This window comes from Pan paniscus, chromosome 2 (genome assembly GCF_029289425.2).
Source record: "Pan paniscus chromosome 2, NHGRI_mPanPan1-v2.0_pri, whole genome shotgun sequence".
NCBI classification, from domain to species: Eukaryota; Metazoa; Chordata; class Mammalia; order Primates; family Hominidae; genus Pan; species Pan paniscus.
In genome coordinates this window covers 49,716,414-49,741,398 of record NC_085926.1, presented here as the reverse complement: position 1 = coordinate 49,741,398, position 24,985 = coordinate 49,716,414, and the positions used below count along the sequence as shown (strand labels likewise).

The window sequence follows — 24,985 nt, the reverse complement described above, 5'->3', positions numbered from 1 at the left end:
AATTCTCCTCCTCATAGGCTGTCTTTTTCCTTCTGTATTTTGCTTTGATTTTGTCCTTGTTATTGTGGCTATTCTCATTTGGGTGCATTTAAACCTATTTTTCCTTCATATATCAAATCTTAAAAGAGTTAAAACACAATTTTATGTTCTTTTTATTTGCTGACTTGGAATTCTGTCATGTGGCCAACATATTTTGTTTTTCATAAAGCCACATGACCCGTTTGTTCTGGTTTTTGCTAGGTCTAGGTTAGAAATGTAAACTTTTTTGGTTTATAACCCTAATATTTTAAAACAAAAAGAACTTGTCCCTTCATAAACACTTTTTCATATGTTATATATTTACCCTACTATATACATCTGTTATGTATATCATAAACATACATATATTTATTCAGCCAGATTTATTGTGTAGTTACTATATGCCAGGTACTACTCAGGGCACTTAGGATACTCATATAACTGACATCATCATCATAAATAATAAACAGTAGACATCATCAGTAAGTAAAGTATGTAATATGCCAGAAGGGGATAAATGCCTTAATGAAGAAAAGAAAAAGAAGAGCCAATTAAAGGGGGTGGAGGGTGCAGGTGGTGTTGTATTTTAAACTAGGGAGGGTAGGATAGACCTTTCATTGAGAAAGAGACATTTTGATCAAAGACTTTTGAAGGAGGTGAGGGAGTTGGCCATGTGGTTATCTGGGGGAAGAATGTTTAGGCAGAGGGAATGACTAGTGCAAAGAACCTAGGGAATATATATATGCCTGATGTGTTTGAGGAACATCATGAAGGCCAGTATGGCTGGAGTGGGATAATAAGCAGTGGGGAGACAAGGGTAGGAAGTGAAGGCAGAGAGAAAATGGGGGTGGGAAGGAATGCAGAGCTTGTGGACTTTTTATTTTTTGACAGTCTCATGGCAAAAAGTGAAATGGCGGCCAGGCATGGTGGCTCATGCCTGTAATTCCAGCACTTTGGGAGGCTGAGGCAGGCAGGTCATCTTGAGGTCAGAAGTTTCAGACCAGCCTGGCCAACATGACAAAACCCCGTCTCTACTAAAAATACAAAAATAAAATTAGCTGGGCATGGTGGGGTGCGCTTGTAGTCCCCACCTACTTGGGAGGCTGAGGCATGGGAATTGCTTGAACCCAGGAGGTGGAGGTTGCAGTAAGCCAAGATCGCACCACTGCACTCCAGCCTGGGTGACGGAGTGAGACTGTCTCAAAAAAAAAAAAAAAAAAAAAGGCTAGGCGCGGTGGCTCACACCTGTAATCCCCAGCACTTTGGGAGGGCTAGGCGGGCAGATCACCTGAGGTCAGGAGTTAAAGACCAGTCTGGCCAACATGAGAAACCCCGTCTCTACGGTAGGAGAATCGCTTGAACCTGGGAAGTGGAGATTGAGGTGAGCCGAGATTGCACCATTGCCACTCCAGCCTGAGCAACAAGAGGGAAACTCACACACACACACACGCAAAAGTGAAATGGTTCCTTGGGTTTTTTTTTTTTTTGAGATGGAGTCTTGCTCTGTTGCCCAGGCTGGAGTGCAGTGGCGCGATCTCAGCTCACTGCAAGCTCTGCCTCCCAGGTTCCACGCCATTCTCCTGCCTCAGCCTCCCGAGTAGCTGGGACTACAGGCGCCCGCCACCACACCCGTCTAATTTTTTTGTATTTTTAGTAGAGACGGGGTTTCACTGTGTTAGCCAGGATGGTCTCAATCTCCTGACCTTGTGATCCACCCGCTTTGGCTTCCCAAAGTGCTGGGATTACAGGCGTGAGGCACTGCGCCCGGCCAACCCGGTCTTTAAAAAAAAAAATTTTTTTTAAGTTAGCCAGGCATGGTGAATATACTTGTAGTCCCAGCTATTTTGGAGGCTGAGGTGAAAGGATCCCTTGATCCCAGGAGTTAGAGGCTGCAGTGAGCCATGACCATATCATTGTACTCCAGCCTGGACGACAGACCCCAACTCTAAAAAGGAAAACAACAACAAAAAATTACATTTCATTAACATGAGAAACTTCTTTTTACTTGAATGGAGACATAATTCCTTTTGGAATTCAATGGTATGTTCAAGGAGTTTGTTATTATAACCAGAAAGTCAACCTAACTATTGTAACTTATATTTTTGCAGTAAAAATTTCTTTCCATTTGTTGCAATTCACCAGTGAGAAAAAAATCAGAATCTCAGCAAGTTCTTTTCATACATAGCGTTCTTTGCATTTTACGCAATAATTATCTTAAAATGTGTAACTAAAGTATTACAAAGCAAACAAAGGTCAGAGTCTCTATTGTAGCTGAGAGGTGCATAAACTCATAGCAGAGCAATGGAACCCCATAACCTCTTGGGGAGCAGATACTTTGCAGTTGGCTACCTGAATAAGATTGGGGCTCTATTAGCAATGAAGTAGCAGAGAAAGACGTTATGCAGGCAACCAACATCATCATCATCTACGGCCTTCTCAGACAGTAGTTTTCACAGTAGCCTCTGTGGACACCAGACTTCAGGAGTAACCTCTGGTTGATAAAAAAAAAAAGTCAGGGTTGGGCATGGTGGCTCATGCCTGTAATCCCAGCACTGTGGGAGGCTGAGGTGGGTGGATCATGAGGTCAAGAGATTGAGACCATCCTGGCCAACATGGTGAAACCCCGTCTCCACTAAAAATACAAAAATTAGCTGGGTGTGGTGGCGTGCACCTGTAATCCCAGTTACTCAGGAGGCTGAGGCTGAGGCACGAGAATCGCTTGAACCCTGGAGGCAGAGGTTGCAGTGAGCCGAGATCGCGCTACTGCACTCCAGCCTAGCGACAGAGTGAGACCTCCATCTCAACAACAACAACAAAAAGGAGTCAGAGCCGTTGCTATTTCCAGGGCTGGGCACTAGGCGAGGCAAGCCCAAGCCCTTTACCTGCATATGCAAATCCTGCAGGGTTAGGAGTGTGAGGAGACTTGGAGAAGTTAAGCGACTTATGAGGCTCCATCCACACCTTGTAAAGCAAGGCTTCACAGAGCTTGAGAGGGTTCTGGGGTACTTCCACTGTTTCAGATTTCAGGGTTATTAAGAAAGTACCATCAAAACAGAGTTACAGATATGTGGTATATTTACTCTTAGGAGACTATTTCAAACACAAAAACAATGCCATGACTTCATGTTGACATCATATGGAAACAAATACCAAATGTCTAGATAGACTGAAGAGTGGACTCTGCCCTCAGTCCTGTGGAAGCTGCAGAAGTTGCCACAGATCTCTCAGAGTCAGGGGAAGGGCTATTTCAATTTTTTTTTTTCTTTTTTGAGGAGTCCCGCTCTGTCACCCAGGCTGGAGTGCAGTGGTGCAATCTCGGCTCACTGAAACCTCCGCCTTCTGGGTTCAAGTGATTCTTGTGCCTCAGCTTCCCAAGTAGCTGAGATTACAGGCATGTGCCACCATGCCCAGCTACCTTTTTTTTTGTATTTTTAGAAGAGACGGGGTTTCGCCATGTTGGCCAGGCTGGTCTTGAACTCCTGACCTCAGGTGATCCGTCCGCCTCGGCCTCCCAAAGTGCTGGGATTATAGGCATGAACCACTGCACCTGGCCTATTTCCTTGACTCTCCTGCACCATTCTTCTGGGGCACCTGGCACTGTGACCCCTCTCTTTTCCCAGCCACCCAATGACTCAGGCTAGAAAATTTAGCACTCTCCTTGTGTCCATAGAAGCATTCCCAGGGAGAAGCACAGCCAGAGATAGGCCTCCTTCAGCCTGACCGGGGCCAGGGCAGAAGCCAATCTACAGTACTGAACAGGATCCACAGCTGCAATGACCACCTCCAGAGACCCTGACCTGCCCTCCACAATCCAGCAACTCTATTTTTAAGTATTTACTACATGGTGGAAACTGCCTTGGACTTTTGCTGTGGAAATAAGAGACAGTGGTTTGGTGGTGATGACAGTGAGTTAATAGATGACAGCACAGTGGTATATTGATATGGTAGAGCTGGCATAGGGTACCTTAGGAGTCATAGATGTGTGCACTATACTCAGGTTTGGAGAGAATGGAGTCTAGGAATACTACCTGGGGCAGAGTTGCCTTGACCTGAAGGCAGTATTGCCTTGTCCCAGGTAGTATTCCTAGACTTCATTCAGGATAACTAGGCAAAAAAAAAAAAAAAAAAAAAGAAGAAGTGTATGTGCATTAAAATAGTGCAATCTGGGGACTGGGAGTACAGAATAATTGATTTTGGTGATAGCAGTGAAATAAAACATAGCTAGCTGCCTGGGCAGCTTTGGGTTAAGATTTTGCAGTTTTGCAGTAGTTTTTTCTTTCTTTTTGTCTTTTTTGAGACAGGGTCTTGCTCTGTCACCCAAGCTGGAGTGCAGTAGTGCCATCACAGCTCATCAGTGGTATTTTGTACCCCATTTTGTCCATAATTACAAGGTCCAAGAAAAACAACAACAACAAAAAACCCGATGGTTTGTCTCTTACATATGGGACCATATTCCTGCTCTACTAATAGTTTTTCTTTTTTGGTCTTAATCTTTCTGATGTAGTCTTGCTGACTACATTCCTAATTTAAAAATACACTCAGTGTTAAGAAATTTGCCAACTACTTTAAATATTTTGAGAGAAAATTGACATTATAAAGAGGGAGTTTGAGTACAAGGAGCTTTTCCTTGTCCCACTGGTTGGTATAGAGTCAGACAGAAAGGGAATGGTCATAAATTGACAACCATAGATTTAAAGTAGAAGAAATCTGAAGCCTGAATTCCTTTGGGAAAAGCAAAACCTTAATGATCCTATAGCAGGGGTCCCAGGGTACTGGTCCATGACCTGTTAGGAACTGGGCCTCACAGCAGGAGGTGAGTGGTAGGCGAGCAAGCAAGCAAAGCTTCATCTGTATTTACAGCTGCTCCCCTTGCTTGCATTACTGCCGGAGCTCTGCCTCCTGTCAGACCAGCGGTGGCATTAGATTCTCATAGGAGCATGAACCCTATTGTGAACTGCACATGTGAGGGATCTAGGTTGAGTGCTCCTTATGAGAAACTAATGCCTAATGATCTGTCACTGTCTTCCATCACCCCAAGATGGGACCGTCTAGTTGCAGGAAAACAATCTTAGAGCTCCCAAGGATTCTACATTATGGTGAGTTGTATAATTATTTTATTGTATATTACAATGTAATAATAGAAATACAATGTACAATAAATGTACAGCCTCAATCATGCTGAAACCATCGCCCCCACACCCGTTCTGTGGAAAAGTTGTCTTCCATGAAACTGGTTCCTGCTGCCAAAAAATTTGGGGACCACTGTCCTACAGCTCAGCAATGAATGGCCTGCCTGGTCCTTGGCACCTTCAGTGGAGAATTTGGGAATCTCATGGGACCTAATTCCTCAGACAGAAACCCTTCCTCTGAGTGAAGGAGAGACCCTTACCAGTACTGGATATCCTAAGGAGTCTGAACAGAACAAATTCCCATTGCCTTCTGTTTTTTTCTGATCTCATCTTTGGGTGTGAAGTAAACCGGGGTAGGTGCTTTCCTGATGGTTGTAATGTGCTGTAGCTCTAAAATAAAATCCTTTAGATAACTCAGAAGGGAGGTGGGAACTAGGAAAGGCAGAGAATGTGGGCTTCTGTGCACAAGATAGATGGAAGAGGCCAAGGTTGCATCATTCAGCAAAAATTTAACCAACTGCCTTTCATGTGCCACGTAGTATTGTACGTGCTAGGGATACACATAGTAGGGAACAAAACAGAGTCCCTGCTCTCACTCATGGAGCTCCAGGGAATTTGTGACTCACCCAGTGTTTTGATTCCTTCTTCCTCTCTTCTTTTCTGTAGGACAGAAAAATAAGCTGAATAGAATCTGACCATTGGCTTTCACCTGGCCAGGACCTTCTATGTAGCTCTCCTTTTGTGGCCCATGTGCTGCATCCTCTGCCCTCAGTGTGCAACTGGCCCCCAACGCAATGTGTGTTTGTCAAACCATGGAAGTGGGGCAGTATGGCAAGAATGCAAGTCGGGCTGGAGACCGGGGAGTCCTCTTGGAGCCCTTCATCCACCAAGTAGGCGGACACAGCAGCATGATGCGTTACGACGATCACACTGTGTGCAAGCCCCTCATCTCCCGGGAACAGCGCTTCTACGAGTCCCTCCCTCCCGAAATGAAGGAGTTCACCCCTGAATACAAAGGTCAGTCACTGGCCAGTTTAATGAAAGCAGCAGCCTTGGGCTTATAGACCCCTTGCCACAGTTTTTTCTTGGTTTGTTTGCCATGATATATCATTGTAGGTCTTTTTTCTCAAAGCACGAAGTCACTTTGTTAGGTAAAATTAGAGGCTGAAAGCATCAGCAAGGTCTTTAGATCTTGAAAATTGAATTTATTAATAGGTAAAGCTGAGAAAAAGTCATAGCATTAAGTTCCATTGGTGGAAAAGAGCATGCTGTTGTCAGTGAATTTTCCCGTTTGCTGTGACACTAGTCTGGGAGAGAAGAGGGAACATTTCTCTCGTCCCGGAGGAGGAATGGATACTTCCCAAGTTAAAGCGGTTAGATAGCTGGCAGTGGGGCTGTGTGTAGCCTGTGTCTATATGTGCTGGGGCAAAGAATTGTTGGTAAGAAATGCAGGGACTTTCTGGGGCCTGGAAGTCCTGATATTTGAAGGAAAAATAATTTATTTTAAAATATAAGTCAACTTTATAGAAAAGAACCTCATGAATATTAATTATACCAGAATTAACTAACTTTATTTTAAAGTCTGATCTTTGTCAGTGTTTATAAATTTTTATGATTGCTCATTGTGTCTAAGTTTTTTTTTTACGTTCTGCTTTATAACTTTAAGTTGTATGATTTCAGTCAGGTTAACACTGTCCTTTACTTTGGAGAGTTTCAATTTAGAAAAACCAGTGCTATAGAATTGACTTTTTGTTTCCTTAACTTTTTTTAAAAAATTTTGGTAAAATGTACATAACATAACATTCACCATTTTAAAGTGTATAATTTAGTGGCATTAACACATTCACAATGTTGTATAGCCACTGTCCATTTCCTGAATTTTTCATCATCTGAAACAAACTCGGTACCTATTAAATAATAACTCCCCATTCTTCCATCATCTGATCCCCTGGTAACCTCTTGTTTACTTTCTGTCTCTACAGATTTGCCTATTGTAGATATTTCATAAAAGTGAAATCATTACAATTTTTGACCTTTTGTGTCTGGCTTGGTTCATTTAGCTTAATGTTTACAAGGTTCGTTCATGTCATAGTGTGTATTAAAACTCCATTCTTGGCCGGGCACAGTGGCTCACATCTGTAATCCTAGCACTTTTTTTTTTTTTTTTTTTTGAGAGTTTCTCTCTGTTGCCAGGCTAGAGTGCAGTGGCGCGATCTCGGCTTACTGCAACCTCCAACTCCCGGGTTCAAGCGAAGCGATTCTCCTGCCTCTGGGATTACAGACATGTGCCACCACGCCCAGCTATTTTTTGTATTTTTAGTAGAGACAGGGTTTCACCATGTTGGCCAGGATGGCCTTGATCTCCTGACCTCGTGATCCGCCTGCCTCGGCCTTCCAAAGTGTTGGGATTACAGGCGAGAGCCATCACGCCTGGCCAGTCCTAGCACTTTGGGAGGCCGAGGCAGGCAGATCACTTGAGGTCCGGGGTTCGAGACCAGCCTGGCCAATTTGGTGAAACCCTGTCTCTACTAAAACTACAAAAATTAGCTGGGTGTGCTGGTGCATGCCTGTAATCCCAGCTACTTGGAAGGCTGAGGCAGGAGAATCTCTTGAACCCAGGAGGTGGAGGTTACAGTGAGCCAAGATTGTGCCACTGCACTCTAGCCTGGGCAACAGAGTGAGACTGTCTCAAAAAAAAAAAAAAAAACACTTCTTTTTTTTTTTTTTTTTTTTTTTTGAGACGGAGTCTAGCTCTATCGCCCAGGCTGGAGTGCAGTGGTGCGATCTCGGCTCACTGCAAGCTCTGCCTCCTGGATTCACACCATTCTCCTGCCTCAGCCTCCCGAGTAGCTGGGACTACAGGCACCCACCACCACGTCTGGCTAATTTTTTTGTATTTTTATTAGAGACAGGGTTTCACCGTGTTAGCCAGGATGGTCTCGATCTCCTGACCTCGTGATCTGCCTGCCTTGGCCTCCCAAAGTGCTAGGATTACAGGCGTGAGCCACCGCGCCTGGCCCACTTCATTCTTTTTTATGGCTGAATAATATTTCATTGTAAGTGTATACCACATTTTGTTTATTCATTCATCTGTTGATGGACACCTGGGTTGTTTCCACCTTTTGGCTATTGCGAATAATGCTGCTGTGAACATTGTCTTACAAATGTCCATTTGAGTCACTGCTTTTAATTCTTTTGGGTATATGCCTAGGAGTGAAATTGTCAGATCATGTGGGAGTTCTTTGTTTACCTTTCGGAGGAACTGCCAAACTGTTTCCCACAGTGGCTGCACCACTTTGCCTTCTTACCAGCAATGTACAAGGGTCCCTATTTCTCCACATCCTTACCAACACTCCTTTTCTTTTCTTTTTGTAGCCATCCTAGTGGATGTGTGTGGTATCTGTGGCTTTGACTTGCTTTTTCCTAATGTCTAATGAATGATGCAGAGGATTTTTTTGTTATTGGCTGTTGGTATACCTTCTTAAAGAAATGTCTATTCAAGTCCTTTGACCATTTTGAATTGGGTTGTTTCTGTCTTTTTTTTTTTTTTTTTTTTGAGACAGAGTCTTGCTCTGTCGCCCAGGCTGGAGTGCAGTGGCACGATCTCGGCTCACTGCAATCTCCACCTCCAGGTTCAAGCGATTCTTCTGCCTCAGCCTCCCAAGTAGCTGGGATTACAGGCATGTGCCACCACGCCTAACTAAATTTTGTATTTTTAGTAGAGATGGGGTTTCACCATGTTGGGCAAGCTGGTTTCGAACTCCTGACTTTAGGTGATTTGCCTGCCTTGGCCTCCCAAAATGCTGGGATTACAGTCATGTGCCACCATGCCTGGCTAATTTTTGTATTTTTAGTAGAGACGGGGTTTTGCCATATTGGCCAGGCTGGTCTCAAACTCAACTCAGGTGACCTACCTGCCTTGGTCTCCCAAAGTGTTGGGATTATAGGTGTGAGCCACCATGCCTGGCCTGGGTTGTTTCTTAATTGGCAGAAAGAGGTGAACCAGTTTTTAGGACATCTCAAGCTTTTTAAATTTTATTTTTATTTTAATTAACCTCAGGGATTTTACTTATGCTTGGAATGTTCTTTCCAGTACCCTTATCCACACCTGCTCCTCCAACCTTTAGTTTATTAGGTCTCCCCAGACACTTCTTCCCTGATCATCCTATATTATATTCTGCTCTGGAAACCATATTTTCAGTGATAGAACCTTACTTAGTTTCTTCATAGCACTTATCACAATCTGTATTTTTGTCTATGTGTTTGTTTTTCACATTAGTATGGAAGCTCCTTGAAGGTATGGACTTTTTTTTTTGTCTTTTACACTTATGAGTTCAGGGCCTGGCATCTAGTAGATGGTCAGTAAATACTTGATAAATGAATGAGGCAAAGCTTATTTGCATAAATGTACAGAAGCCTTGAACTTCACATTTAGTACTGCAAGCACTAACAGTTGATGATTGTAGCTGGTCATACTAAATAAATGAAAATTTGTTTGTAAACCTGCCAAGATATGAAATATTATTGACACTTTTTCTTAGCTTAATTGAGCTTAAACACCTGTGCTGATAGCAGTAATTAGATGTGTGTATGTGTGTGGGCTAGTAATCATACATGTATTTCTTAGCTCCATGTGCTGAAAGGGCCTAAAAGCAGTGATACTTCAGTAGCAATCAGTATATCTAGTAACCAAATCCTGAGTTTTCTAAATACCATTCTTACAATAAAAAGAAACAGAGCTCCTTGGTGAAATGGTTGGTTCCTGAGTTCGGGCAGGAAAATTATAAGACAAGCCTAGAACATCTTATGGTGACAGATAGTAAAGAAGTGGTCAAAAATCATGTCAGAAGTACGAAGAGCTAACTTTAAAGGAATTGAAGGGCCCAATCTAGAAGAATTTAAACGACAAAATATCCACAAGTCTATACTGATAAATACATGGATATGAAGGGACAACTCTTCCTTATAGAATTCTAATTTCTTTTTTTTTTTTTTTTTTTTTTGAGACGGAGTCTCGCTCTGTTGTCCAGGTTGGAGTGCAGTGGCGCAATCTCGCCTCACTGCAAGCTGTGCCCCCCGGGTTCACGCCATTCTTCTGCCTCAGCCTCCCGAGTAGCTGGGACTACAGGCTCCCGCCACCAAGCCTGGCTAATTTTTTGTATTTTTAGTAGAGACAGGGTTTCACCATGTTAGCCAGGATGGTCTCAATCTCCTGACCTTGTGATCCACCTGCCTCGGCCTCCCAAAGTGCTGGGATTACAGGAGTGAGCCACCGTGCCCGGCCAGAATTCTGATTTATTTTGATTAATAAATATAGAAGGAATGATGGGAATAGAAGTCACCATTAGGCAGACAACACAGTAATACCATTCAGCACACACCATTAGGCATTACACACACCATTAGACATTACAACACAGTAATAATTGTGGCGCATTGTGCAGTGGTGCAATCATACCTCACTGCAGCCTCGAAACCATGGCTCGGCCGGGCATAGTGGCTCATGCCTGTAATCCTAGCACTTTGGGAGGCCGAAGCAGGCGGATCACCTGAGGTCAGGAGTTCGAGACCAGCCTCGCCGACATGGTGAAACCCTGTCTCTACTAAAAATACAAAACAGTTGGGTGTGCTGGCAGGTGCCTATAATCCCAGTTACTTGGGAGGCTGAGGCAGAAGAATCACTTGAACCCGGGAGGCAGAGGTTGCAGTGAGCAGAGACCACGCCATTGCATTCCAGCCTGGGCAACAAGAGTGAAACTATTGTCTCAAAAAAGAAAAAAAAAAAACAAAAAAAAAAACTATGGCTCAAGTGATCCTCCCATCCTCCCACCTCAGCCCCCCGAGTAGCTGGGACTATAGGCGCGCCACTACAACTAGGTAATTTTTAAAGTTTTTTGTAGAGACAGGGTCTTGCTCTGTTACCCAGGCTAGTTTTGAACTCCTAGCCTCAAGGAGTCCTCCCACCTTGGCCTCAGGTAGTGCTGAGATTTAAGAGATCGGATCTCACTATGTTGCCTGGGCTAGTCTTGAACTCCTGGTCTCAAGTGATGCTCCTCCATGAGGCATGATACCTCAGCCTCCCAAGTAGCTGGGATCACAGGTGTGAGCCACTGCTCCCAGCTGAAAGGTAAGTGTGTGTGTGTTTGTGTGTGTGTGTGTGTATTTTGTTTTTGTTTTTGTTTTGAGATAGGGTCTTGCTTCATTGCCTAGGCTAGAGTGCAGTGGTACGAACTTGGCTCACTGCAACCTCTACCTCCTGGGTTCAAGGACCTCAGCCTCCCGAGTAGCTGGGACTTACAGGTGCCTGCCACCATTCCTGGCTAATTTTTGTATTTTTAGTAGAGATGGGGTTTCACCATGTTGGTCAGGTTGGTCTCGAACTCCTGACCTCAAGTGACCCACTTGCCTTGGCCTCCCAAAGTGCCTGGATACAGGTATGAGCCACCGTGGCTGGACTGTGTGTTTTTTTAATATAAAATTTTAGTCCAATTTATTTATTTATATACTATTTTGAGACAGGGTCTCACTCTGTTGCCCAGACTGGAATGCAGTGGCACGATCTCAACTCACCACAGCCTTGACCTCCTGGGCTCAAGTGATTCTCCCACCTCAGCCTCTGGAGTAGCTGGGACCACAGGTGTGCACCGGCTCTTTTTTTTTTTGTATTTTGTAGAGACAGGGTCTCACCATGTTGCCCAGGCGGGTCTCAAACTTCTAAGCTTAAGTGATCTGCCTGCCTTGGCCTCCCAACGTGCTGGGATTACAGATGTGAGCCACCATGCCTGGCCCTGAAATAGATTAATTTGACTAATAATATCTTCCACTATGCTTCTATTTTTTTTTCTTTTTCTTTTTTGAGATGGAGTCTCACTCTGTTGCCCAGGCTGGAGTGCAGTGGCGCGATCTTGGCTCACTGCAAGCTCCGCCTCCCGGGCTCACGCCATTCTCCTGCCTCAGCCTCCCGAGTAGTTGGGACTACAGGCGTGTACCACCACGCCCGGCTAATTTTTTGTATTTTTAGTAGAGACAGGGTTTCACCGTGTTAGCCAGGATGGTCTCAATCTCCTGACCTCGTGATCCGCCCCCCTCAGCCTCCCAAAGTGCTGGGATTACAGGCGTGAGCCACCGCGCCCAGCCTATGCTTCTATTTTCTTTGACTAAATTGGGCTTCATTTGACTTAGAAAGAAGGGATTAATTTTAGTTTAATTGAATTGTACTTTTGAGCTAGCATATTTATTCTTTCCTAGTGAAAATGTAGCCTAAGCAAAGAAAATAAAGTAGATCCTAAGAATTTACTGTGGCTTTTATTTTTTTATTTTTATTTTGAGACAGGGTCTTGCTGTGTCGCCCAGGCTGGAGTGCAGGGGTGCAGTCATGGCTCACTGCAGACTCAAACTCCTGACCTCAAGCAATCCTCTCATATTATGGCCTTTAAAGATACCTGTTACTCAGTTTGAGAGGAGGAAGGTGTGAGGAAATACTGAACCAGTGCTAGAGACTGCCAACCCTTCCCTGGGAGGCACCTTGAAGTTCTAAATTGTCTTGTCCCAGTTCTGATGGTTGTAATTTAGAGAACACCTATCTGGAAGCAGGGCTCATTTACCTTTTAAGGGATTTTTTCCTTAGCATTAGAAGGACTCCATGAGCTGACAGGGCCTATAGTTTTATTTCTGGCTTTGGCATATTTATGGCAGAATGTTTGGCCTTCAGTGTTTTGAATGTGGATGGATAGGTGGCTGAAGCTACATTTATAAAGTGTTTGGGACTGTTAAAGTTTCCTAGCCACTTGGAGAAAGCAGTGTGTTTATTTCTGGCTTTGTTCTTATTTAGCAGCCTTAGAATATTTATTTTTCCAAATTTAGTATTCTTCTGATTATGTTTTGAAAGCAATAAAAATCACCCAGTTTCAAAACTGCACAAAGGGCTTGAATAGAGATTTTTCCAGAGAGGACATACAGATGGCCAATAGCACATCAACATGATTAGTCATTAAGAAATGCAAATCAAAACCAAAATCAGATACCACTTCATACCAGGTATCTTATTTTACCTAGTATGGCTATAATAGTTTAAAGAAAAAAGGGAAATAACTGTTGGCAAGGATGTGGAGAAATGGGAACATTGCTGATGAAAATGTAAAGTGGTGTAGCCACTGTGGAAAAGAGTTTGGCAGTTCCTCCCAAAGGTGAACACAGAAACCATATGATCCAGCAATTCCACTCCTACATATATATCCAAAACAATTGAAAACAGGGACTGTGGCCAGGTGCAGTGGCTCATTCCTGTAATCCTAGTACTTTGGGAGGCGGGCAGATCACCTGAGGTCAGGAGTTCAAGACCAGCCTGGCTAACATGGCAAAACCCTGTCTCTGCTAAAAAATACAAAAAGTAGCCGAGCGTGGTGGCAGGCACCTGTAATCCCCGCTCCTCAGGAGGCTGAGGCAGGAGAATCACCTCGGGAGGCGGAGATTGCAGTGAGCTGAGGTTGCACCACTGCACTCCAGCCTGGGCGACAGAGCAAGATTCCATCTCAAAAAAAAAAAGAAAAAAAAAGAAAAGAAAAAACAGGGATTCAAATGGATTGTTGTAAGCCAGTGTTCACAACAGCATCATTCATAATAGCTAAAAGGTGGAAACAACCCAAGTGTCCATCAATATAGATAATACATAACAGATGTGATATATACTTACAATGGAATACTATTCAGCCATAAAAAAGAATGAAGTTCTGATATATGCTGTGACACGGATGAACCTTGCAAACACTATGCTAAGTGAACTAAGCCAGACACAAAAGAACAAACATTGTATGATTTCACTTATATGAAATATGCATAATAGGCAAATCTGTAGAGATAGAAAGTAGATTTGGTTACTGGGGCTAGGAGGAAGGGAAAATGGGGAGTTACTGCTTAATGGGTACAGCGTTTTTGTTTCAGGTGATGAAAAACATTTTGGAAATAGATAATGGTGGTGGTTATTCAGTATTGTCAATGTACTTAATGCCCACTGAGTTGTACCTTTAAAAATGATTAAATGGCTGGGCATGGTGGCTCACACCAGTAATCCTAGCACTTTGGGAAGCGAAGGCAAGAGGATTGTTTGAGGCCTGGAGTTCCAGACCAGAATGGGCAACATAGCAAGCCTTGTCGCTACAAAAAAAAAAAAAAAAGAATTAAATGGCAAATTTTATGTTTCTATCGATCGATCTATTGACTGAACACCACAATTTATTTTTATTTTTATATTTTATAGAGACAGGGTCTTGCTGTGTTGCTCAGGCTGGTCTTGAACTCCTGTGTTCAAGCAGTCCTTCTGCCTTGGCCTCCCAAAGTGCTGGAATTACAGTGTGAGCCACTGAACCTGGCCCAAACACCACAATTTTATTTTATTTTATTTTTATTTTTTTGAGATGGAGTGTTGCTCTGTCGCCCAGGCTGATCTTGGCTCACTGCAACCTCCATCTCCCGGCTTCAAGTGATTCTCCTGCCTCAGCCTCCTGAGTAGCTGGGATTACAGGCACGCACCACCATGCCTGGATAACTGTTGTATTTTTAGTAGAGATGGGGTTTCGACATGTTGGCCAGGCTGGTGTGGAACTCCTGATCTCAGGTGAGGTCCCAGCTACTTGAGAGGCTGAGGCAGGAGGATCACTTGAGTCCAGGAGTTCGAGGTTGTAGTGAGCTATGATGGCACCACTGCACTCCAATGGGACCCTGTCTCTTAAGAAGAAGAAGAATATTATAAAGAACTTTAGGCCGGGCCTGGTGGCTCACGCCTGTAATCCCAGCACTTTGGGAGGCCGAGACGGGTGGATCACGAGGTCAGGAGATGAGACCATCCTGGCTAACATGGTGAAACCCCGTCTCTACTAAAAATACAAAAAAATTAGCCGGGCATGGTGGCGGGCGCCTGTAGTCCCAGCTACTCAGGAGGCTGAGGCAAGAGAATCGCTTGAACCTGGGAGGCGGAGCTTGCAGTGAGCCGAGATCACGCCACTGCACTCCAGCCTGGGCGACAGAGCGAGACTCTGTCTCAAAAAAAAAGAAAAAAGAACTTTAAGCCAATAATTATTCTACAACATAAAAGAAATTGACAAAACATAGGGAGATCCTGTCTCTACAAAAAATAAACCATAAATGCTTCTCACTGATTTTCAGATTATAGAGCCAACTGTGTACATCTGAGAGTATAAAAGCAGAAATGTAGCTGACAGACAAAAGGTGGGATGTGGAAGTGAGACCAAGTTACTTTTTTTTCCCTTCAAAACCTCCTCCTCAAGTTTCTGGATATATGTATTTTTAAATTGTATTAAGAACACTTGAGAGGGGTCTTATTTGTGTTTTAACTCACTAAGATCCAGAAGACACTACAAACAACCCGTTTGATTAAAATGGGCACAAAAAACTATTACGGATACAGCACGGCAAACAGAAGGATGTTTTATCTTCGAGATGCCAGGGGTGGAAGTTCTGTGTAGTGAGGCTGGGATAGCCTGATGCTCAGTGTGGGCAGAACACAGATTTTTTTGGACCGTCTTGGAGGGAGAAGTGTTGATGTCCCTTTGGCTGACACTGTCAGGCAGAAGGAAACTAGATCTAAAGGAGGACACACACAGGAAATGGCAGCATAAAGCACTTAAGTAACTAGAGGGTTAAGTGATGCCAGGTGTGGGTGTCACCTAGCGAACACAGTTCTTTTGAATGGTACAAAAAATTAGTAATTGAAAGTGAGAGGGCCAGATAAGAGAAGGGGAAATAAATATAGACTTATCCAGGAACAAAGGTAAGCATCAGATTTAGCTTGGGGATGGACGGTCATCTATTTTCTGGAAGTTGCTGTCTGCTGGCTGTTGTTCCGACATTGATCTGTAGTTGGTTCAGGGCAGGTGATGTCTTCATGCTGTGTGGGAAAGTGAGTGCCGACAGTCTGTGCTGCATAGACTCGGCCTGTGTTGACATTTGTTTACCAACTGCCCTTTTTTTAACAGGCGTGGTATCTGTCTGTTTTGAGGGGGACAGTGATGGTTACATCAACTTAGTGGCCTATCCTTATGTGGAAAGTGAGACTGTGGAACAGGATGACACACCAGAACGGGAGCAACCTCGGCGCAAACACTCCCGCCGGAGCCTGCACCGGTCAGGCAGTGGCAGTGACCACAAGGAGGAGAAAGCCAGCCTGTCCCTTGAGACCTCTGAGAGGTAAGAGGTACATGTCTCGTCCTGCTGGTACAAGCACTCAAGACATCTCCATAGTCCTGACACATCATGGGGAAGCAGGGCTCACAGTCAAGGTTGGATAAGATGACTGGTGTTCTTGGGATACCCACACAGGTGTAGCCTCTTCTCTGTGTCACATCACCCCAGTGGTGCCTCTTTCTGGGTATAGCTGTAGCTGGTTGAGAGAGGAAGTGAAGCTCTCTCAGCCGTTTGGAAGCAGGGACACCCTGTGCTGGTGACAAAAGGTTCTCTGGCTTTTCATTATGTCTTGCCACCCACAGGACAGAAGGTTGAAATACATTATTAGTTCGTAGCGAGGCTCCAAATGCTTTCTGACCTGCAGGATGTCCAAGCCCAAGGGCTATGAGTCCAACCAGGAGTTCCCTAATGGTTTTTGTGTCAGACCTCTGAGAATCATATCAGTCATTAACGCTTTCCCTGCAACTAAAATTTAGTTTCCGCTGTGTTGGAAATTGATTTTTCTTGTAAGTTCAAATTATGTTTTTTTGTTTGTTTTGAGATGGAGTCTTGCTGTTAGGCTGGAATGCAGTGGTGCCATCTTGCGTCACTGCAACCTCTCCCTCCTGGGTTCAAGCAATTCTCCTGCCTCTGCCTCCCAAGTAGCTGGGATTACAGGCGTGCACCACCACACCCAGCTAATTTTTGTATTTTTAGTGGAGATGTTATGTCACCATGTTGGCTAGGCTGGTCTCGAACTCCTGACCTCAGGCGATTCGCCTGCCTTGGCTTCCCAAAGTGCTGGGATTATAGGCATGAGCCACTGTACCAGCCTCAAGTTATGTGTCTTGATAATTTCATGCAAGAATTAATATGAACTCCCACTAGGATGGGTATAATCAAAAGGACAGACAATAAAAGTGTTGACAAGATGTGAAGAAATGGAACCCTCCTACACTGCTGGTAGGAAGGTAAAGTGGTGCAGCCACTTGGGAAACAATTTAGCAGTTCTTCAAAAAGTTAAACCAGGCTGAGTGCTGTGGCTCACGCTTGTAATCCTAATGCTTCAGGAGGCTGAGGTGGGAGGATCCTTTGAGGCCAGGAGTTTCAGACCAGCCTGGGCAACATAGTGAGACCCCATCTCTAAAAAAAAAAAAAGGCCAGGCTTGGTGGCTCACGCCTGTAATCCCAGCACTTTGGGAGGCCAAGGCAGGCAGATCACGAGGTCAGGAGATCGAGACCATCCTGGCTAACACAGTGAAACCCCGTCTCTACTAAAAATACAAAAAAATTAGCCGGGCATGGTGGTGGGCACCTGGATAGTCTCAGCTACTCGGGAGGCTAAGGCAGGAGAATGGCGTGAACCCAGGAGGCGGAGCTTGCAGTGAGCCGAGATCATGCCACTGCACTCCAGCCTGGGCAACAGAGCAAGACTCCATCTCAAAAAAAAAAATTAAATCCAAAAGTTAAACCAGTAATTCCACTCCTAGGTATATACCCAAAAGAATTGAATACATATATTCCCACAAAATTTGTACAAAAATGTTCTTAAAATTATTTCTATTAGGGTTGTTTCCAGTTTCTGGCTAACCCAAGTGTCCATCAACTGGTGAATGGATAAACAAAATATGGTATATCCATGTAATGGAATGTTAGCCCTAAAAAGGAATGGAGTGCTGGTACATGCTACAACATGGATGAATCATGAAAACATTATGTTAAATGAAAGAAACCAGACACAAAAGACCACATATGTACAATGCCATTTATGTAAAGTGTTCACATCAGGCAAATCTGTAGAGAGAAAAGGTAGGTTAGTGGTTGCTTTCTGTTAGTAGTTAGGAGCTGGAAGTAGTGGGAAATAGGGAGTGACTGCTAATGATGATGGTTTTGATTTTGGGGTCATGAAATGTTCTGAAAATTAGGTAGTGGTGATGTTTTACAATCTTGTGAATTCACTAAAAAACCACAGAATTGTAAAAAATAAAAAAATAATAATAGAATTATGAGCCAGGCATGGTGTCTCACGCCTGTAATCGCAGCACTTTGGGAGGCCGAGGCGGGTGGATCACCTGAGGTCAGGAGTTCGAGACCAGCCTGACCAACATGGTGAAACTCCATCTCTAGTAAATACAAAAAATTAGCCAGGTGTGGTGGCGCGGGCCTGTAATCCCAGCTACTTGGGAGGCTGAGGCAGGAGAATCACTTGAACCCAGGAGGTGGAGGTTGCAGTGAGCTGAGATTACACCATTGCACTCCAGCCTGGGCAACAAGAGCGAAAACTCCGTCTCAAGAAAAAAAGGTTTCAGTAAGATGCTTTTGTGACTTGACTTAGAAGCTGAAATTGGGAATTTCCTTAGATGAGACAGTACATAGTTCATCTGTGATATCAGATCAGTTCACCAATACATGCTACATACCTGTGCCCCTGAAGCTTTGTAAAGGCCTAGGACATTCCAGTTCTCCTCACTCAGTTTGGTGAACAAGGACATGCCCATGTCAAGTACAGTACCCCATGAGTGGATTATGTGTCATTTCCCATGTCCTCAGTCAGCAGATCCTCTTTGGCCAGGTCTGCATCTTTCATGCAAGGAGAGAGCTTCATACCCACTTCTTAGTAAGCAGGGTCTTCAAATGTCAAACGTTCTTTGGACAGATGGCTTCCAGTCCACAGAAGCACTTCTTCTAGTGCTTCCCCTTCACTCCCCAAGAGGCTGCTTCTTGACTAATGACTGTGGGACCTAACTTGGTCGTTCAGGTGACAAAGAATGTTCCCCAAGTCTGTAGCTGACAATTGATGGTTCTCTCTGAACAGCGCTTTAGGGTGGGCTTTTCCCCCCACTCTTTTTAGAGACAAGGTCTTGCTCTGTCACCCAGGCTAGAGTGCAGTGGCACCATCAGTGACTCACTGCAGCCTTGAATACTGGGCTCAAGCCATCCTATCCCCTCTCACCTCAGCCTCCCAAGTAGCTGGGACTACAGGTGCACACCACTGCACTCAGCTAATTTTTAAATTTTTTGTAGAGATAGGGTCTCACTTTGTTGCCCGGGGTGGTCTGAAACTCCTGGCTTCAAGCAGTCCTCCCACCTTGGCCTCCCAAAGCGTGAGGATTATAGGCATGAGCCACTGCGCCCAGTCTAGAGTGGGCTTTTTTTATTGTCCTCCAAAGGTACAGAGGTTGCTTCATGAGTCATCTGGTGAAAAGGTATAGAATAACATCACCTAGAATAACATCACTGTCTGCCTGTGTCCAGGTTCAAGGTCCTGCTCTGAAGGTGACAGCTCTACCTGTACTGACCAAACCTCTGTCTGATGTGTTAGCAGAGAGACCGTCATTCCAGGGGTGGGGCTTGTTTCTTCACAGAGCCAGGGCTGCAACACAAAAGGTGTGATACCAAGTACCGTGGGGGCTTCATCCAGACGCAGAGAACTTCTTTGGGTTTACATGGCAAATAAGTCAACCTTTCTGTTTCCTAAAGGGTTTCACAAAAAAAGGCATCTTTGAATGGCCTCAGCAGTGCTCTCACCAGAAGAAAGTAAGGGTTTTATCATTCTGAGAGGCACTGGTGGGCTCCTCTACTTTCAGTTAGGTGGAAATGGGGTCTCTGCCACTACCTCTTCACCAGTGTTGCACAGCTGACCCTTGGAGAGGGTCAGCATTTCCAGCACACACCAGCCCTGGTGTTAGCTTGAATCTGTGCGACTTATGCCACACAGTTAGAGGAGAGGCCTGCAGTTCTGGAGAGGAGAGTGGCATTTGAAGTTGCTGGGCGACAGAGCGAGACGCTGTCTCAAAAAAAAAAAGAAAGAAAGAAAGAAATTACCGTAATGTTCCACCTCTGCTCTGAGCTGCAGGCTTGCTCTGTAATTTGCAGGGCACATGGCTTCACCAGTAGTTTGGTTTTCTTGGCCTTTCAGTATGATAGACAGTATTGTTGGTTACTTCAAGCAAAGATTTTTATGTTGGGGCATAATGAAATTGTTGGCAAAGTTCCAGTATTTTCAGTTGAAGTTGCTTTCTCACAAAAACTCCTTTGTGGTTTTATTTATTTTATTTTATTATTTATTTATTTTTAAGACATGGTCTGTTTCCCAGGCTGGAGTGTAGTGGCATGATCATGGCTCAGTGCATCCTCAGCCCCCTGGGCTCAGGTGATCCTCCCACCTTAGCCTCCCAAGTAGCTAGCTGGCTGGAACTACAGGCACATGCCACCATGCCCAGCTAATTTTTAAATTTTTTGTACAGATGGAGTTTTGACATGTTGCCCAGGCTGGTCTTGAACACCTGGGCTCAAGTGATCCTCCTACCTTGGCCTCCCAAAGTGTTGGGATTATAGTTGTGACCCACAGTGCCTGGCCTTGACTTATTTTAGAAATAAAATTTCCTTCCTTGGCTGGGCATGGTTTGGTAGCATTAAGTACATTCACATTGTTGTGCAACTGACTCCCCATTCCTCCTTCCCCCAGCCCATGGCAACCACTTTTCTAGTTTCTGTCTTAATGGATTTGCAGTTACCTCACATGAGTAGAATCATGCAATATTTATCCTTTTGTGTCTGGCTTATTTCACTTAGCAAAATGTTTTCAAGTTCATATATGTTGTAGCATGTATAGGAATTTCATTCCTTTTTATTGCTGAATAATATTCCATTGTATGTATATCCCACATTCTGCTTATCCATTCATCTGTTGATGGATGCTTGTTTGTTTCTTCCTTTTGTTTATTGTGAGTAGTGCTGCTGTGAATGTTGACGTAAAGTGTCTGTTTGGATCCTTGTCATTTCTTTTGGGTGTATACCTAGGAATGGAATTGCTGAGTTATATATAAATCTGTGTTTAACTTTTTGAGAAACCACCAAACTGTTTGGTGGCTGCATCATTTTACATTCCCACCAGCAGTGTACGAGAATTCTAATTTCTTCACATACTGGACACTTGTTCCACTTTCTTCTTTGATTGTAGCCATCCTAATGGATGTGAAGTGGTATTTTCATCACATAATTTGACAAAAATGTTATTTTTCAGATAGTTTTAAGAGACATAAGATAGTTTTAAGAGACACAGGAAGAACACTACTCATAACATTTACTCATTTTTATTGGCTCATGGGACCTTCATGCAACCCATTAGCAGGGTCTGTGGGTCTGTCATTGTGGACAGATCTGTGCCCTGTGCAGCGGGACCCCAGAGGATGACTTGCCTGAGTTTCTTAGTGATGTGTATGTTCTTCCTTCTTAGCTCACAGGAAGCAAAGAGTCCAAAGGTGGAGCTGCACAGCCACTCAGAGGTCCCTTTCCAGATGCTAGATGGCAACAGTGGCTTGAGTTCTGAGAAGATCAGCCACAACCCCTGGAGCCTGCGTTGTCACAAGCAGCAGCTGAGCCGCATGCGCTCCGAGTCCAAGGACCGAAAGCTCTACAGTATCCTCGTTGCCTCTCCTTCAGGAGTGTCTACTGGGTCCATAGGTCGTGTGTTGGGGCACCATTCTGCCTATGGCTGAGGTCTTTGTCTAGGGTCCCTCTTTGGTTTAATCTCCCTTTTTCATGGACTCCTCTTCCTTCGTTTACTTTCATCAACATGTTTTTTTCCTGCCTTTTGGATTTGGTAAGGCCGAAGCTTAAAACTTGGCAGTCTAGAACAGTGTTGTCTGATAGAACTGTCTGTAATTCTGTGTGCTTTTCAGTATGGTAGCCACTGGCCACACTGAGTGGCTAAAATGTGGCTACTGTGACTAAGGCAGTTAATTTAAATTTTATTTTATTAATTAAAATTTAAATCATCACATGTGGCTAGTGTGGCTAGTGGTACCATATTGATCATGTCCACAATCACAGATCTGCGTGTGTGCCCATATGCGCTTGTGTGCATGTGTGTAGTTTTCCCCTCCCAAGGGATTAATAGTTTAAAGGTGATATATTTGACTTTGGTGAGATTTTTATCTGATGATAAACACCATAAAATAGATTTAAAATGTTAAAGATAGCTGGGCGTGGTGGGTCACACCTGTAATCCCAGCACTTTGGGAGGCTGAGGCAGGAGGATCACTTGAGACCAGGTGTTTGAAACCAGCCTGGGCAACATAGTGAGACTTCATCTCTACAAAAAATTAAAAAATTAGTTGGATGTGGTGGTGTGTGCTTGTAGTAGTCCCAGCTCTGAGGTGGGAGGATTGCTTGAGCCCAGGAAGTCGAGACTGCAGTGGGCCATGATTGCACCACTACATTCTAGCTTCTAGCCTGGGCAACACAGCAAGACCCTGTCTCATCTCCAGAAAAGATAAAAAAGTATTATGGCATGGGAATTCCTTTTTTTTTTTTTTTTTTTTGAGACAGAGTCTCACTCTGTTACCCAGGCCAAAGTGCAGCGGTGCAATCTTGGCTCACTGCAACCTCCGCCTCCCGGGTTCAAGAGATTTTCATGCCTTAGCCACCCCAGTAGCTGGGATTACAGGCGTGTGCCACCATGCCCAGCCAATTTTTGTATTTTTAGTAGAGACAGGGTTTCACCATGTTGGCTAGGCTGGTCTCGAACTCCTGACCTCAAGTGATCCACCTACCTTGGCCTCCCAAAGTGCTGGGATTACAGGCCTGAGCCACCACACCCAGCCTAGAATGGGAATTCTTACAATTGTTAGTGTTTTGAAGTAGTAGACAAATAACAACTGGATTATTCTAAGAAACTGAGGGAAAGTGTGCTGAACCTTTTGTACATAGTTAATTTTCACAGCAATCTTTTGAGGAAGGAACTCTCATCATTCCCATGTTATAGATGAGGAAGTGGAAGCACAGGGGGATTAAGTGTTGTGCCTAGAGGTAGTGAGTGGTCAAGGCAGGATTCCAGAGCCCATGCTTCCAGGGTGTTGAGATATTTCTGCAGCCTCCTTCATATTTTACCATCACATGTTTATAGGTAATAGCAGGCAACAGAATTGATTCAGGCCAAATTTAAAAGTTACTTTCAAAAGAATGAAATGTTCATCATCACAGTGATGCTGAGTGTCTATCCGCTAAGATGCGATTGCTCTGTAGCACCCAGAGATGGATTTGAGGGCTGGGCTGTGAGACCCAGTGACTTTGGCAGACATATGATAAGTCTGTACCTTTACACAAAAGTTCAAAGATAAGATTGTTGCAAATAGGATATATTGGAATGAAGACATGTATGTAAATGCCAGGGAGTTAGGACCATAGATCGTTTTGAGCAGAAGGTTATAGAACTATTAAGGGATAAATTTATATTTTATATATAAATATATTTATATATATAAATTTGAAACCAGTGAACGAGATCTCTCTCTCTCATTCACTGGTTTCAAATTTAGTGACAAATGGCAAGACAGAAATATAAATCCAGGCTCATGCCTGTAATCCCAGCACTTTGGGAGGCTGAGGTGGGTGGATCACTTAAGGTCAGGAGTTTGAGACCAGCCTGGTGAAACTCCGTCTTTACTAAAAATACAAAAAATTGGCTGGGCGTGGTAGCTCACGCCTGTAATCCCAGCACTTTGGGAGGCCGAGGCCGGCAGATCACCTGAGGTTGGGAGTTTGAGACCAGCCTGACCAACATGGAGAAACCCCGTCTGTACACAAAATTAGCCAGGTGTAGTGGTGCATGCCTGTAATCCTAGCTGCTCGGGAGGCTGAGACAGGAGAATCATTTGAACTCAAGAGGCGGAGGTTGCGGTGAGCCAAGATTGTGCCATTGCACTCCAGCCTAGGCAACAAGAGTGAAACTCCATCTCAAAAAAAAAAATACAAAAAATTAGTCGGGCATGGTGGCATGCGCCTGTAGTTCCAGCTACTTGGGAGGCTAAGGCAGGAGGATCACTTGAACCTGGGAGGCAGAGGTTGCAGTGAGCTGAAATTGTGCTACTGCACTCCAGCCTGGGCAAAGGAGCAAGACTGCATCCTAAAAAAAGAGAAAAGAAATGTAAATCCAGCTTTTTCTAAAGATTCCTATTTGGGAATGTTAGAATCTGGTTTCCTTGTTTTTGTAGTAGTGCTACCAAGATGTCTTCCTTATTTCTTAGGCCTGGGCAAGGTGCTGGCTTGAGTAGGGCCTTGGTTCACTGATGGTGAGGGATGTATCCAAATCTTTAGTTTGCATATTGCCTGCAAGATAGGTCTAAAGATAACATAGGCTGGGTGTGATGGCCCACATCTGTTATCTCAGCACTTTTGGAGGCCAAGGTGGGAAGATCACTTGAGGCTAGGAGTTCAAGACCAGCCTGGACAACATAGTGAGACCCTGTCTCTAAAAAAAAACATTAAAAATTAGGTAGGCGGCTGGGCGCGGTGGCTCATGCCTGTAATCCTAGCACTTTGGGAGGCCGAGGTGGGCGGATCACCTGGAGTCAAGAGTTCCAGACCAGTCTGGCCAACATGGTAAAACCCTGCTCTACTCAAAATACAAAAAATTAGCTGGGGGTGGTGGCGGACACCTGTAGTCTCAGCTGCTTGGGAGGCTGAGGCAGGAGAATGGCTTGAACCCAGGAGGCAGAGTTTGCAATGAGCTGAGATTGCACCACTGCACTCCAGTCTGGGTGACAGAGCAAGACTCTGTCTCAAAAAAAATAATAATTAAAAGAAAAATTAGGCATGCCTGTAGTCCTAGCTGTTCCAGAGGCTGAGGGTGGGAGGATCTTTTGAGCCCAGGTGGT

General features: G+C 44.3%; 1 protein-coding gene across 2 annotated transcripts in view; it reads left to right on the top strand.

Annotated features, from left to right (window-relative positions):
- The window catches only part of IP6K1 (inositol hexakisphosphate kinase 1), a 61,950-nt gene that overhangs the window by 31,449 nt on the left and 5,516 nt on the right, over positions 1-24,985 (top strand). For both annotated transcript variants that reach the window (XM_063602367.1, XM_003818854.5), the window contains 3 exons: positions 5,814-6,164; positions 16,139-16,349; positions 21,565-21,746. In XM_063602367.1, the coding sequence (XP_063458437.1) occupies positions 5,942-6,164; positions 16,139-16,349; positions 21,565-21,746 (616 nt within the window). In that variant the 5' untranslated portion in view covers positions 5,814-5,941. The remainder of the gene's footprint in view (positions 1-5,813; positions 6,165-16,138; positions 16,350-21,564; positions 21,747-24,985) is intronic.